At 37.4% G+C, this 16,908-nt stretch overlaps 1 protein-coding gene across 7 annotated transcripts; it reads right to left on the bottom strand.

Annotated features, from left to right (window-relative positions):
* Window positions 1-1,950: 1,950 nt before the first annotated feature.
* On the bottom strand, window positions 1,951-14,568 carry LOC120517354 (gap junction beta-3 protein-like). Of its 7 annotated transcripts, none has more exons than XM_039739609.1 (3): window positions 14,061-14,415; window positions 6,258-6,320; window positions 1,951-6,170 (listed from the first exon to the last, which is right to left on the bottom strand). In XM_039739609.1, the coding sequence occupies exon 3, from the start codon at window positions 6,110-6,112 to the stop codon at window positions 5,309-5,311; it is 804 nt and encodes a 267-aa protein (XP_039595543.1). In that variant the 5' UTR covers window positions 6,113-6,170; window positions 6,258-6,320; window positions 14,061-14,415; the 3' UTR covers window positions 1,951-5,308. The 7 variants fall into 7 exon arrangements, with proteins under 7 accessions (XP_039595543.1, XP_039595544.1, XP_039595548.1 ...); XM_039739610.1 differs by having other exon boundaries at window positions 14,027-14,415; XM_039739614.1 differs by lacking the exons at window positions 6,258-6,320; window positions 14,061-14,415 and adding an exon at window positions 14,441-14,568.
* Between the last annotated feature and the right edge of the window lie 2,340 nt (window positions 14,569-16,908).

Raw genomic sequence — 16,908 nt, forward strand, 5'->3', positions numbered from 1 at the left:
TAGGAAGCAGAGGGTGATGGTGCAAAGAAATTTATCAGAACTGGCCGATGTTAAGACTGGTGTTCCACAGGGGTCAGTGCTAGGGCCTCTTCTACTTTTAATATATATAAATGATTTAGATAGGAATATAAGTAATAAGCTGGTTAATTTTGCAGATGATACCAAGATAGGTGGATTAGCAGATAATTTGGAATCCGTTATATCATTACAGAAGGACTTGGATAGCATACAGGCTTGGGCAGATTTGTGGCAGATGGAATTTAATGTCAGAAAATTTTAAGTATTACACATAGAAAGTAATAATGTTAGGTTTGAATACACAATGGGCAATCGGAAAATCAAGAGTATACCTTATGAGAAGGATATAGGATTCATAGTGTACTCTAAGCTGACAGTGTTCAGAAGCCATTAAGAAGGCAAACAGAATGTTAGGTTATATAGCACGTTCTGTGGAGTACAAGTCCAAGGAGGTTATGCTCAACCTTTATAATGCACTGGTAAGGCCTCATCTGGAGTATTGTGGGCAGTTTTGGTCTTCAGGCTACAAAAGAGGACATAGCAGCACTAGAAAAGGTCCAGAGAAGAGCGACTAGGCTGATTCCAGGGCTACAGGGGATTAATTATGAGGAAAGATTAAAAAAGCTGAGCATATACAGTTTAAGCAAAATAAGATTAAGAAGTGACATGATTGACATGTTTAAAATTATGAAGGGAATTATTGTGGTGGATCGAGACTGTTATTTTAAAATGAGTTTCTCAAGAAAATGGTTACTGTACACAGTTGGAAACTTAATAAGGGTAAATTTCACACAAACATTAGTAAGTTATTCTTTACACAAAAAATGATAAACACTTGGAATAAGCTACCAAGTAGTGTGGTAGACAAGACGTTAGGGACTTTCAAAACTCGACTTGATGTTTTTTTGGAAGAAATAAGTGGATAGGACTATCCTGCTTTGATGGGCTGAATGGCCTGTTCTTATCTAGATTGTTCTAATGTTCTAATATGGAACACAGTTCTAAATATCACTGGTTTATCATACCTGCCATTGCTCTGTCCCATTCATTCTGGTACCTTGAAATGGGGGGAGGGGTATAAAAAGTGTGATTACCACATAATGTGACAAAAATGCATGCACATTTTAAACTCTATCTATCCATCTATCTATCTATCTATAAACTGCTCAATTAAATTAAAAGAACACTTTGAAAACACATCAGATCTCAATGGGAAAAAAAATCATGCTGGATATCTGTACTGATATGGACTGGGTAATGTGTTAGGAATGAAAGGATGCCACATCATTAGATGGAAATGAATATTACCAACCTACAGAGGGCTGAATTCAAAGGCACCCCGAAAATCAAAGTGAAAAAAATGATGCGGAAGGCTAGCCCATTATGCAGAAATTTAATTGCAGCAACTCAAAATCATACTCAGTAGTTTGTACTGTATGTTCCCCACATGCTTGTATGCATGCCTAACAACATCGGGTCATGCTCCTAGTGCAACCTGGCGGCGTGGGATACACATACTATATGTAAACATAAACTTGCAAATGTATACTGTATATATATATATATATGTTTGCTATGAATAGTTTTTTGGCAGGCGTGTGTGTGTATTTTTAATTCTGTTCTTAGGAGGCACAAAAGTAGTAATATCACTGATGAACAAGCTCAATCAAAATCAGTTTTGTCCTCCTCTTCACTTACCTTTCCAGAACCCTCAGAGATGACAGTATAGCAATAACATGGGTGGTTCATCCTCCAAGTTGCCTCCAGTCCTAATTGAGTGACTGTTAACTTGTGGATTCAGACTGCATAAGTGTAAAATTGCAATTGAGACAGAAAATAATCTCAGATATCATGTCCTTGTTTTCAACCAATATTCAGAGCACTGGAATGCACATAATAATATGGAATACAATTCTATCATCAGGCAGAACATTTGTTTATTATCTTTATTAGCCTGCAAATATAAAATATGTAACATCAATATCAAGAAACAGTTACTATAATTTCCATAGGAAAAGATTTTTAAAAGTAATATATGACAGAAACATCTGCATATTAAACAAAGTATTAACTGAAGTTATGTCTAGGTGCTCTTTAATTCTCTCTGTTGCATGTTCACCATGGCAGCTGTTCTACAGGGCCTGGAGAATTTCTGGTGGCTCACTCACAATTTCATAATTTTTAATAGTGCAGAATTTTATTTTGATATAATAATCTAGACATAATGGATTTTATTGCCTATGGGCAGTTAGGGCAGAGAATGCAAAAAAAAAAATTCTAAATAAATGCTACACAGAGGCATTGCTCTGATGAAACAGCTTTTTAATAAAAGTAAAATCAGTGAGATTCTGAAGGACAACCCGAGCACCACAAGGCTGACACACATAATACAAAATTTAAAGTAAAAAGTGCTTGCTTGTCTGACAATTTCCATTTTTTACTTTCTCATTTTCATTAGTAAATCTACACAATATGTAAAATGTCCTGTAAAGGACTGATACCTGTTTTATGCCCAGAGCTGCCACGGTTGGTTCCAACCCTCTCAACTCTCTACTGCAAAGAATGAATGGATAAATATACAAAAGAATTGACTCTAAAAATTAATTAAACACAAGAAATCAATATGACAAACAGAACAAGGTAAACTGTACAAAAATACTTCTTTATAAAATCAAAGTCATATAAACTACAGACAAAATGTCATATATCCTTTAGTAAGGAGTTAAAGTATAAATCATCAGTATAAATAGACATTATTAATGCAATACAAATCTGAATAAGATGTTACGAGAGTAAAACCGTGACCTGGAATTGAACCCAAAACTAATTATTGACCAGAACCTTTTACTCAAAAAAGCAAAAATAAGCAAATTAGCAAAACAATCCAAAAAATGATGTCCAGTATATGCAGCTATTCCTGCTGAGTGCATCTCATCTTCTGTGGCTTTTAGCGCATCTATGAAACTTGAATGTGTCTGCCACTGCTGCTAATACACTTCACACGGTATCCCTGTCTTGCACTTTTTTTTAAATCTGTTCAGCTAATGTTTTTTCTTGATATCAGTTCCACTGCAATAATGCATTATTTTCCAGCTTTTTGTTCTCAATTCAAAGAAGAAAACATAAAAAAATCACATGTTCATATATCTCTGTTTTTCATCAAAATGGTCATCAAAGCTTTTGTTCTAATCAGACTTGGCTTGAACATCTACTTTCATAGAAGCATTCCATTACGCCTATTTTAACTTGCAGAAACATCCCAAGATAATATACTGTACGGAGACACCTAAGCCACACATATATTTCAGAAGAGTATGACGTTAAAATGTGATAGTTACTAGAAAAAAACATAGTCTCAATTGCATTAAAAGTAGTCTGATGAGTGACATACAGTATGTGCTCTCACTGTCTCCAGTATGTAAAGCAGCATGAAGATCAGTTTCTGCTCAGAGCAGGTAGAACTTTTTTGTTCACTACCTGTAAAGTAACAGATGCACATATCATTGTATCATGTTTTATAAAAAGCAATTGTTTAAATCATCAGAAACCACTGACAATTTCCAACTCTAACTCAGGTAAACATCAGTGCATATATGGTATAGGAATTTTTGTTGAATTCTTCCAAGCAGTCAGAACTTGCAAAATGTGTTTTTGTGCAGAAGTTAATGTTAATCAGACTTAACAATCAAAGCTATTACTGTACATAAATGTGACTTTAGATCTTAAAATGTCTTATTTGATCAGTCTATACTTTTCATTGTATTTTACTTATTTTTTCATTGTAAGATGATTTAATTAGCACATTTAAAAAATAAAATCTACAGACATTTAATAAGACTTGTATTTACACATACTGTACATATTAAGAGGCATTTTATGTATTTATTTCATGTTTTTCTTTAAAAATATATTAGTGAAAAGTGTACAGTATGTTGAACTCATCAAAAGGAAATGTGCTCTATAAAATAAATTGAAGCTAATCCAAATTTATGTTGAAAATACAACATTCTTACACTCAGTTATAACCAACTGGAAATGAGTTTTATGTAAGCATACCAAATAAATAAGAAATAAACATTTGTTTATCATGTAGTGTAAACACAGTTTGCCTAATATACACACTGTTCAACAAAGCTGTCAAGAACTGCTGCTTTAGATCATTCATGCTTTCTCCAAAATTTACAGCTCAAGGAAGCAACTTTAATGTTAACGCATTAAACACTTCTGTTCACCAGCAAACCACTTGTTGGCGTGTTTTGGTTTAAAGGTGCACAATAATTGAATCTTCCTGTGCTATAGTTGGAAAACCTGTACCACACCCCATTTAGTAATGTGAACCTTCTCACGGTTGCAGGCCTGAGCCTCACCTTATATAAGTATCGTTTGCTTAATCACTTTTCTAAGTAAACAATCTTTAAATGTAGATTCAGTCAGAAAGCATCCACTTTCATTCTGTTTTTTTATTCAACCTTCCTACCACCATATTGTCTGCAAATAACCATATATTAAAGGGAATAACTCCTTTATGATGAAATGCATAGGCTGACAAGCTGGATAGTTTAAAGGTTCCATCAGTACAATAAGCTTGCAGTTGTGTCACCTTTTTAGCATTTTGGTTCTCAAATAGCCATTCCTCTCTTACTTTTGTTCTTCTACTACCTGAATGAATTTGGATTCTAGTGATCTGAGTGTACTATAATTCTACTTAGGGATATTACATTATCCTAAAAGGACTCAAAGACTAGTGAGTGCATATTTAAGATGCCCCTAATGGTATGACTCTATGAATTAAGTTGTTTTGCTTACAGTATGTGATAAAGAACCTAGTCACAAAAACAAACAGTTACTGGACCTCTTACTCTGGCCAAAACATACCAAGCACTTACCTTTAAAAATCTGTCTCTGGTGGCAGTGACACAGCCCAAAACAACAATACAATCTGGCATCTACATTATTATGAATGCATATATATGCTTCAATACATCACAATGTCTGTTATTTTTGCAAAAATATTCCTTAGCCAAGTAGAATATTCAAACATTTAAAAACTGACAGTACTTAAGCATTCTTTCATGTTCAGATAAGGCATAGAAAAGTCTTCAATGATATCACAGAGCAAACAATATCACATCCATTATAATCTCTGGTTATTTCTGATTTGCATTTCCATTCCAGGATCAATTAGAATTCTTTAGTCTAAATGTGGTTCAAGCTGCAAACAAATAGAATTCAGCAGGAAAACATGGACCTGGCAGTCTCTGTCTTTCTGTCTCTTTCTTTCCATAAAAATCTAAACAGTAGAGAGATTGGGTGCTGAAGCCCGTAAATTATCGTTTTTGTTGAAAGGCTTTAGTTCCATGTGGTTCATGCCAGTGTTGCATTGGCAAGTAGAAGCTTTGCTGTAGGTCACAGAGTGCGCTTTTGATCGTTTTTTCACCTTTTGGGCACAACGAACGAATCTCTTTGTAATCAAATAGATGATTTCGCAAATGCTTAACACAATACATAATGCTGAGGCACCCACCATAAAGTAAGTGAAAACTCTTTTCTCTGTAGGGCGGCCAATAAAGCAATCAACTTGGTTCGGGCAAGGGTTAACCTCACATTTGACCATTCGTGGCAGATCAAAGCTGTTGTAGATATAGTGTAAGATGTAGAGGAAAGCAATTTCAATGCCCAGCTTAACAAACAAGCTGATCAAGTAGGTCCACCATAGGCCACCATGTTTCTTTCCAGTGTCCTTGTAGAGTTTGGCACAGTTTTCACCATGAAGTTTCTTGTGCTTTTTCTCACGGTCTTCCCTGTAAGCCACATGCATGACTACCATCAATGAAGGACATGTGACAAAGATAAGCTGAAGGGCCCATAACCGGATGTGGGAGATAGGAAAGAAAAAATCATAGCAAACATTACTGCACCCAGGCTGTCGGGTGTTACAGTCAAAGTCCTTCTGTTCATCTCCCCACACTCGTTCAGCAGCAACAACGTACACCATAACCCTGAACACAAATACGACTGACAACCAGATGCGTCCAAAAGCTGTTGAATACTTGTTCACTCCGCTAAGGAGGGCCTGGAAAGTCTTCCAGTCCATATCTGTATCAAATGGTTAGGTGTTAGGTGAGAATGAGGAAGTGATGAATCAATGAAATCTGTAAATGAAGAATATAGAAAGGGGTTATTTTTAGATTACTATATCTTTAGAATAAATAATGACACTGTTCATCAAACAGGAATACCTCATATCCTGAAACACTGCTTCTCATATGAAGTACACCACAGCATTCATTCACCCGTAACACCTGAAAAATTCATCCACATGTAAAGCACCCATGTAGTTTATTTGATCCTGAATTTACAAATATACTTCCTATCTTGCCCTCCAACACATTCTGCAAAATGAGGTAGATAATTATTTTAATGTAGTACTTCATTTAAAACCTGAATGATCACTTTGAAGAAACACAAGGGTATTATAACTTACAATAAAATCCAAAATAACTAAAGGGGAAAATACTCATACTTATATAAAAACAGCCAAAAGAGAGATTTTGGTTATTTTCACCCTTGCTCACTAGCACGAAAGAATGACCTGTGTGGACTTTTCAGTTTTTTCTCGTCCACATAAATGTTTTCGACGTTTCTCTGGAGTCCTCATACACTACAAATTTAGTCAGTGGGAGTAGGCGAGTGAGTGCAGTTGTGTGTGACTAAACCTGTAACAGACTGCCAATTCTTCCAAGCTCATGTTTTACCTAATGCCTGATCTTGCCAGAACAGGCAATCTCATGACCCTATTATTTAAAAGGCAAATTTTAAAAATGGACAGAAGGACAGCTGGGCATTGACACATTACTTTGTTTATCTTAGTGATTCTGAGTAAGCTCTGTCCTAAGCTCTTGAACATCATTTATGGAGTTTGAGTCTGATAAACCTTCTACTGCTTTGCATGTTTATACTTTAAAAAATATTAATAATACATTTGGTGTATATAACATCTTAACCACTTTCCCTTAACTATTATTTTAGTCTTCTTTTTTTTATTCTGCACTGTATTTTGTCTTCCTTCTAAGGACTATGAACTTACCATACTGGAGGGGCTTGTTTGATCTTTGGATTCAGCTCCCATAGCTAGGTTACCTTTGCCAAAAAAATCTGAAGAGCAGAATATAATATAGATTGCTATGAAATTTCTGTAAGAAAGGTGTAAACGCCTTACTAGTATCAGGAAAATACAGAAGGGCTCACTTGAAGCTGGGCCTGTGACTGTTTTTCATCAATGAGCAAATGACAGCTGCATAACACAACTACAACCACCCACAAGGTAAAAAAAAGAGAGATGGATGGGATGCCTGTCAGGTGACTAGCAGGAACAAAACTGATTTAAAGAGACACTAGGAATGGCATTGGGGCACGAAAAGAAATTTCACTGGTGGGATGACAACAGGCATTGGCTGAAAGTGATGGAAAAGTCACCAAGACATTGCTGGTCTTTCTTCTTGTATACAACTGATTCTGGAAGCCACCTGCTAGCAGTGGACAAGAGAGTTACTTCAATGTGAATGTGATGTATTTGGGCTTTGCAGTTAATGCAGACTATTCAGCCCTCTTCAATGTATCAAGCAGACTGGGATAAATAATATACAGTCAGCCTGCCTTATCCCTGGGTTTGGCATCTGTGGTTTTGATGCAATGCGGTTCAAAATAATATTCTCGGAAAAGAGCATCTGAAAATTCCACATGCAGCACTTCAAGATAATTACACACAAGAAACAATGCGTGCAGGCTGATGCCGCTTAGTCACGGCGTACCCCAGCCCATCCAACCCTCAGTCCCTCTGTATCTTCAAGTTGTTTTTGCACATCCATGGGGGGTCGTGGATGAATATACCTGCAGATAAAGCAGTTCGACCTGTAGTATAACAATGGCTTTGGCAACCTATTGTTGTAAAGCAGTTTTTTTAGGTAATGCTCTTTCTTTATCATTCTGCCCACATCTTTGTTTTCTTTTATGGTCAAAACCTATGAGTAATTACCTATGACTATGACTATGGTTGTATGTTCAAGTTCTAAAAACAAGGCCTGAGATTTGTAAGATATACTGCCACATGGTTGTGACTGTGCTATAGGAGTAAGACTTCAGAATAACATTATTACTTCTCCACATTGGGAAGGGCCAATTGAGACTATTTGGTGAGGATGCCCTCTAGACTCCACTTACAAAGTGTCTAATCAGAAGGCCTATCAGCAAACCCAGGGTGATTCAGAGGGATTGTGTCTTACTTAGCAAAAATCCCATAAGGACAGTTGTGATAGCTCAAAGAAAAAAGTGATGTCTAGGCTGCACTATGTCACCTCTTCTTGGAGTGACCCTCGTGGAATAAGCAAAACTAAAAATAGGTTTTTATGGTTTAAATTTATACTGTAAACTATGTCTAAAAAATTGAACTTCAGAGGCTCATGACTGCCAAATCTAAAAATAACAAAATCTATAAATTACACAATGTCCTAAATACTTTGTGTGAAGCACTGTACCTCTCCTTTTATGCATGAGTGTTCATTTGGTTCCTTCTCTGTGGCACTGTTGTAAAGGGCCTTGTCAGTACGGGTTGTAGTAAATAATACATTTTCATTGAATACTTTAGTATACAACATCTTGAAAACTTATCAAACTAAAATAATGTACATTTTAATAGCTGTGACCTTAATGTGTTGTGTAGAGTATTTAACAAGCTAAGCTTAATGTTTTTATTATAGAAATATTTTTCGCAGCAAATCTCAAACAAAAGTAATGACACCATATTTAAAACTATTCTACAGCTTTATGTAAACATGCAAGTATAGGCTGGCCACAGCACACTGCACTGACCCTGTACTAATTCTGTGGCCTCATCATGGGGTTCGTATGTATGGTGAAGGTCACGTTTCCTGATCTCACCCTGGGCTACAAGTACCACACAGTGCTCAGAACCCTGAGGTGTCAAGAAACTTGAATGGGTAACACTGCTACTGTCACAACTACAATTGCTGTCACCCATACTAGCTTTTCACAATATAATGTGTGTTGGGATCCTCACCTTTTTCACTACCCAGTTTTACCTCTTCAGTAGAAAAATAACTTATTCTTTCAGGGTGGCATTTACCCTGTTTTTCAGTTTGCGGCACTGACATGAACCTGGTAAGTGTTGTAAAAACCCAACATACCAAACATTCCCTAGAGACAAGTGGAAAATTCTGAATAAAATGTAACCATGGTGTAACTGCTTTATGAAAGTAGGTTCTCTTAAAATGGAATTCTCATTGCAGCAGTCTACTCATACTTCTGTAGTTCTTTTAACTATTTTCAGAGAATGTTTTCTTACTTAACTAGGCATGTCATGGGAGCTTTTGTTTGCTAACAGCATTGCAACATTTAGGTGAGAGGAGGCACAAGCTTCAACTATTGTGTTATCAGGACTTAAGGGTGTTTCTTCACTGCTGGAACGGGCTGTACATAATCACAGGAGCACAGTGATAAAATAAAATTCTACAGCTAAAAAAGACATGTTTAGAGGCTTTTTTCACTTCGCATTTTAGCTAGTTGACAGAGATTTGAACTAAAAAGAATTAATTCTGCAAGCCATGATCACCATTATTTCCATTTCAAAGTTTCAATTTGAGGCTTTAAACACTAAGATTGATGTACATATCAGGTGAAATCGGTCAAAATGCCTTTGCCATATAAAATCTGTAGTAAGTGCATATTTATAGCAATCAAATAGGCAAGAAGAACCCCACAACTGCGTTCCAAAAATGAACCTTCCAGTTACAATGAAGTATAAATCTGCTGCTTTTCAAAATTCTCCTTTTTTGCAAAATATGACAACAAATTTATAATTTGCCTTTAGCTTGCATTCCTTGAAAATTAGTCTGGTGTTTAAACTATTTTACTAGCTTTTTTTTACTACTTTTTCTCTTACAATATTATCTACATCTTTATTTACTGTACAATGGCTGACCCTGCGCTCTGACCCGAAGGGGTATGCGAAAACTAACGAATTCCTAATACAAGAAATTGTATAAGGCAAAATAAAGAACAAACAAAAAAATATCCCATCCATTTCAATTTAGTTCAGATGTCAAACATAACACTCTGCAATACATTAGAGTCTCATAATTGGATGAATAATTTTACTGCAAATTTCAAAACAAAAAAGTTTCCAGATTCTTTTTCATGAATGTTTTCAGGCAGTTGGAGAAAAAATATATATTATAGGAGGGTCAAAAAGTAACTAACAGTGACATTTTAGTAATTAAGAGAAAACACTGATCTGCACCTCCCTTTCTCTCTCTCTCTCTCATATATATACATATTATATATATATATATATATATATATATATATATATACTGTGGAAGATGGCTGGGGGAGGTACCCAGCCGGGACGCCCCGGAGGACCGGAGGAGGGTTTGCGCCTCCTCCAGACCACGAGGGGGCGACTGTCCTGGTTACACTGCGGACCACGGGTGTAGAGCTTGGAAGCTCAACCCTGGATCCCGTGATCACCGCCAGGGGGCGCCCCGGTACCTGGAGAGCCCTGCACCTCAGCACTTCCGCCACACCAGGAAGTGCTGGGGGGAAGAAGACTGGGGACACTTCTGGGTGCGCAGCTGGCACTTCCGCCACACAGGGGAGTGTCGGGAAGCACCTGGAGCCCATTGTATAAAAGGGGCTGCCTCCTTTCATTCGAGGACTGGAGTCGGGCGAGGAGTGGACGAAGTCTTCCTGGTGAAGACTGAAGGCGGCCTGCGGCCTGAAGAAGGCAGGTACTGGAAGGAGAGGCCTGGACTTTGGGGTTCGGTGCAGACACAGTGGGTTGTGCACTAAAGTAAAACTGTAAATTGTGTAAATAAAGATGTGTGTGTTGGGTGACAAAACATTGTCCGCCTGTCTGTGTCTGGGGCTCGTTCCACAATATATATATATATATATATATATATATATATATATATATATATAGAGAGAGAGAGAGAGAGGGATGGCCAGCATCCTTACCTGGCCAGGACCCCTTCATTGTGGAAGGAACTGGGGAGTGAGCGTACACAGGGCAATATCTAACCCCGAATTGCTAGTTGGCAGCCCCCTTGGGTTGCAGAGATGCCCTCAGATTCCCACAAGGCATACTGAGAGTTGGATTGGCAGCTCAGCCCAGTTGGGTTGTGGGGGTGCTGTGGGGACTGCAGAGCTCCATTTCGTTGGGCTGCTTCCTCACCCAGAAGTGCTTCCCGACCATGCTAACGGACCACCGGAAGTACTCCTGGGTGCAAAATAAAAGAAGCTCTAAAGCAAGGATCCAAGTCAATTTCAGGTTAGATTTCTGTTTCTGTGGAGTGTGACATTGCATTTCCTCTTGGTGGCCATGTACTGTAGGTATTGTCTACATACTCCCACTTCCTCCCACATTCCAAGAACTTAATGTCATGCTAATTGGACCAGCATAGTGGTTGTGTGTGTGTGTGTGAATGTGTGAGTATGCACTGTGAAGGAATGGTGTACTGAGTTTATTTCTGAATTGCATCCAATGTTGTCTAAATTCCTATAACCTAGTATTAGAAAATGTGGACTCAAACAATAATGGAATGAATGTTTGCAAAAAAAGTAAATGAGACCAAATCCATTTTGGTGACAACTGAAAGTGTATAAATATTAAATCTCCCAAACCTTGTAAGGGAAGCTTAAATTGCACCGGCTTTGTTTCCAAACTACTTAACTACTTAATTTATTCCACTTTATTGTATTTAGTCTGTAAATACAAAATCATATAGTGCATTTAGACACAGAATTGAAAATCACTGTTTATGCTTAATAACTAGTGGTTTTAAGTCCTGACACTCGCTAACACCAACATGGACTTGATTTAATCATAAATTCGCTTATCTTTTTATTTCAACAAATGTGCTTGGACTTTCCATTTATTTTGTCATTACTCATATTTGGTTTCTAGAATCAAGTGGTTCTCAAATTTAAACATGAAAATAAAAAAAATTAAAAAGGTGAATTAAAAGTAACAATTTTAGGAATGAAAATTGTTTTTACTTGCTTATGAGATAAACATATTTATCATGATTCCCCATATAAGCAACCTGTTTAACTTTATGTGGTAAAACTTTACTTATGAAATGAAATAAGAGAATTTCCTCATCAAATTCAGTATTTAGAAATGGAAAAGACTTTTATGTCACTTTGAGGATATTTTACTTTATTTGATATCATCAAACCTGGAATCAAAATGCACTGAGGATTTAAGTTTAGGGAGCATAAGGAGTGTTACGTAATGACAAGATGACCGGCCATGGATGTCAAATGTCTTTGGGTTAGAGGCTCGGATTATAGAGAGCAGCAATGTAGATTACTCGGTTTTGTATTTTGAAGGATCTTCCAACTATGTATGATAGATAGATAGATAGATAGATAGATAGATAGATAGATAGATAGATAGATAGATAGATAGATAGATAGATAGATAGATAATGGTAGTACTGTTTTTTTAGCTTTCAGCAAATCATAACAATGCATACTTATAATTTCATTAATATGACAAGCTATGTCTTCACACCAGTTATAAAATGATTGCCTGATTGCATCAATAAGTGAACACCTTGTATCACTTTTGTACCTCAAAATTCTTCTTTCAATTATTAAGCAGGAAACATTTTAACATCAAAATGTATGATATAAAGGCAGTTTAAAGAAAAATGACAAATTCTACTTATACCTCTTAGCAAAATAAGGAAATGAATTTCTTATTTACTGCGGTGGGCTGGCAACCTGCCCGGGGTTTATTCCCTGCCTTGCCCCCTGTGTTGGCTGGGATAGGCTCCAGCATACCCCCGTGACCCTGTAGTTAGGACAATAGCAGGTTGGATAATTGATGGATGGATTTCTCATTTAGAATGAAAATCAGGCAGCATTTGTTCAAAATGTGTTTCTGTGCAACCAGACTATAAAGGGTGTAATGAATATTACAGGAAAGGGTACTCAAAAATTCCTTAAAGATACCAGCAATGAAAGGACACAAAGGAAAAACAAATGTTATGGTAACAGATTGGTCTGGACTTTTCATTTTTTATGTAATTTGCTGTTCCTTATATTTGGTTAATAGAATCAAAGGGTGCTAAAGTTATAAAAAAATGAACGAACTACATTAAATGAAGAGAACTGTTTTACTTGATTGTGACAAAATGCATTATCTTCAAAATAAAGGCTCCCGCGATAAAAAAAAAAAAAGTACTGCACTTAGCTGAGTTAAGTTACAGTCGATCACCATTAAGACATATTGTCGACAAAAGGGCTCTGAAACACTTACATATTAATGAGCGTTTAAAATGGTAATGACCGAGCCTTGATAGTCGAACCCTTTTTTCCAATCATTGATTCTTAAAGCTCCTCTTTGACATCACTGACTACAACAAAGCACCAGATCTGGGCTGGACGGCACTTACCTGCGCGACACCGCCTAGAAAACAAGACGCACCACGGCAAACTTTGGGTCACCTATTAACTTAAACCAGCAAGTACTTGGGGCGTAAGTGAAAACCCCAACAATCCAAAAACATGGTGTGCGTGTGTCCATTTCTAACAGAATGCTACTGAGCTGAACCCCCGTTAACGAAAACGAAATGTGATTCTGCAATGCCGACAACTGTGCCATTGGTGTTCAACATGCGCTTTAACTCCGTGAAGGCATTTAGGCACTCGCTACTAATCCTCAAGTCAACTCTAGAGATGGTCGTTGTAAATAAAGAATACAGATAAAAATCTAGCCTAGCGATTGTTAGAAACGTGAGTAATCCTACTTGTCCAGAGATATATTTGTTTACAGTAGTAACATAAGTGTTAATATTATATTACGGCTTCTGAAAAGTTCAACACTATTTAAACCGATATGAAACAAATGAAGATTTAAACAGCAATATCTTAATAAAGCAAAGACAAGTTTCGGGGAAAGCAAGTTAAGCAGAAGTTTTACCAGCCCAGCCGTAAAGACCTGAAGCTGCACGTACATTGCGCACACACGCGGTCTACTTTTCATCTTCCGCCTTACTCGTTCGCTCCACGTCGCTTCTCTGCTCCGCGCCTCTCGATCAGGTCGCAGACGGACCCCTTATCCCGTCACCTTTAGTTGCAGCGCCTTCGGTGGGTGTCTCGCGCGCCTTTCTGGAGGTAGCAGGTAGTCTAACACGTCCGTGCAGTCTGTCTGGCAGTACCACCTCCTTTCCCCTTCTCTCTGTCTCTATCGGTTTCTCTCTGCCCCCTCAGGCAATCACAGATTTTGCTGCCTGCTATTGGTTTATTGGGCGCGGCAGTCCACACTAAATAGAGAGAGGTGCTGCAAAAAAAGGAGTCGTGTTCGTCGCACTGCTTTGCCAGGTCGTCAACTTACTCGTTCTTTCTTTATTTTCCCTCTGTCCAGTTTGTGGTTGTTCTCTTTGTCAGAAGTAAAGATTCGTAGACATTTCCTAGTGCTCCACCATGGCCAATCGCATTGTGTTCTCCACGCATCTGGACTGCATTGCGAAGTGCTTACGTACAATGTACAGTGTTGGTGGGCAGGGACACGGTAACATTTTCAAGACGTATAGCGGCGCACCCGTAACTTTTTTTCGTTTTTTGTTAAGTTTCATTCAGAATCTTCATTCTCAAAAGACACCAGTTATATGTGCACCGGCCCTTTGTTTAAAACATGAGCTTCAGATCTACGGTGTCATACTTTCCCCGGAGTGACAGAAAAGTCCACACTATGTACATGAGAGAGTGTGCGTGGAAGACAGAGCTGACACAATGGTGTTTCACTGCATTGTGGCCAGTGTAGACCTTGCATGGGTCTGAACGTGGCTTCCTTTGGATTTTTGAATTGCTTCTTTTCAGCTTTCATCCCAAAGGCATGCAGGTTTAGGTAATTAAAAAGATTCTAAATTGTCCATGTGTAAGTGTTTGCCTTGAAATGGCCTTGTGCCCAAGGCTGCCAGGACAGACACGTCACCCTGAAATCCCGAACTGCTAGTTAAACAAATGGATGAACAGATGGACCAAGTGTGATAATGTGAGAAGATTTTGTGTAAGCATACATTTGATTAGTAAATAATAATACTGTAATTCTGCAGTTTACTTTGAGTTTTTAGCCGATGACCACAGTTAACTAATTCAGGGGTTTCCACTTCAATCCTATTCCCAATAGAATTTCTTCTTTTAATTAGACTTAATTTAAGTGAGTTAAGCTCTTTTGTCATTTTCAAGGTTCTGGGTTTTCTTATGTTACTCCAGAAATTACAAGCTGATTATGTTAAACTATTATTGGATGGGACAGGCATTTATGTGTTTTAAATGGAGCTCATTTTGTTCTTTTTATTTACTATTTAATGTTTTGTTTGTATTACAGTAAAGTTTATTTGAGCATTTATTTGGAAATAACTTCGCAAGTGGAGAACCCTGAATTATCTACTGTACTTTATTATTCAGTGTAATTTCCACCTGTGTCCTCTCCATTGATTATTAATGGTCAGTACAGTATTCAGATACAATTAAGAGCAAACTAAGAAAAAGTGAATTGAAAATAAATGACAAGACAGAGCTAAGCATTAAAAATTATAGACAAAAAAACTTAATAAACATACATTTTATATAACTACACTTTTTGAATGCAAAATAAGAGAAGGACAAGGGTCAGCTAATTAAACAATGAGATCAATGAAAGGTAAAAGTGACACACTGATTGTGATATTGGTTGGGACGAAAACCAGCAGCCACAGGCAGACCTCAGGGCAGAACTTAAAGACCCTTGTACAACTCAGTGTGTCCCCATTCTTATTTATTGTTGTAAACTGTAGGCAGTGATTACAAGGATAAGATTATTGGTACAGGCAGCAGAAGTTAGGTTTTCAGCAGGATTTCTAGTCTGTGATGAGCCATGGAATCCTGTACAACCGTGTAGTTGGTTCTCTGCTCTGCTGGACTGAGGAGTCCCACATCACATGCTCCAAACATCTGAATAGTATGCCCACTAATGCGTCAGCTTGAGTTGAAGCAGGGATGGACCACTGGGAGTAGCACCAAGAGCATTTTATGGACATATTAAAGGAATTATATTTCATAGTTAATCTGTGAAGATCAGGATATTCTTCAGTTACAATTTTAATCTGTGGCCTAGTAAGAAATATGGTCCACCTTACTCATGTCCACACTGTGATGCAACAATAAAAAGAGGACTTCAGGATGCTGGCCTCAGAAGCAGAGTTTTTTAAAAAAAAGTCATATTTGAAACTGACAAATAAAAATAAAAGCTAAAAACGTGCAAATGTTTGGAACCTCCCAGAAATCCACTGTATAATGTCTCTGTTGTTTAACTCATTTTAGCCTTTTCTTTTCACTGGTATTTGGTGTGTACTAGTTAAGAGAGCAGCCCACTAAGGACATGTAAGGAGTGGATATTTCACATACCAACAATAGACTGTCATGTTTCTTGAGAAAGCTGTTACAAGCCAAACAGTTAAATACCAAGTTTCATTATCAGCAAGAACTATCGTCTAATTAGGAAACTGGCCATTGAGGCCCTCCAGGAATGTTACTGAGGATCCCTGGTTTATTCCTTATATCAATGGAGTACTTTATTGTTTATACATTTTTGCTCCAAGCATATTTCATATTAGAATAATAAAGTCAACGTATCTAAAAAGAGAGGCCCAGAAAATTAAGAAAAATTGACCACTCAGAAGGTTTGCAATAGTGGGAGGGCCGGCTTCACTCATGATTTAAAGAATGTAGACAAGTAAATGTATTACAAATGTTAAATGGGTTTACCCAAGTTGGCTACTGAAGAAAATTTTTCATCCACCTCTGTAGGGGGCACCAGTC

Source organism: Polypterus senegalus, chromosome 17, assembly GCF_016835505.1.
Source record: "Polypterus senegalus isolate Bchr_013 chromosome 17, ASM1683550v1, whole genome shotgun sequence".
Taxonomy (NCBI): Eukaryota; Metazoa; Chordata; class Cladistia; order Polypteriformes; family Polypteridae; genus Polypterus; species Polypterus senegalus.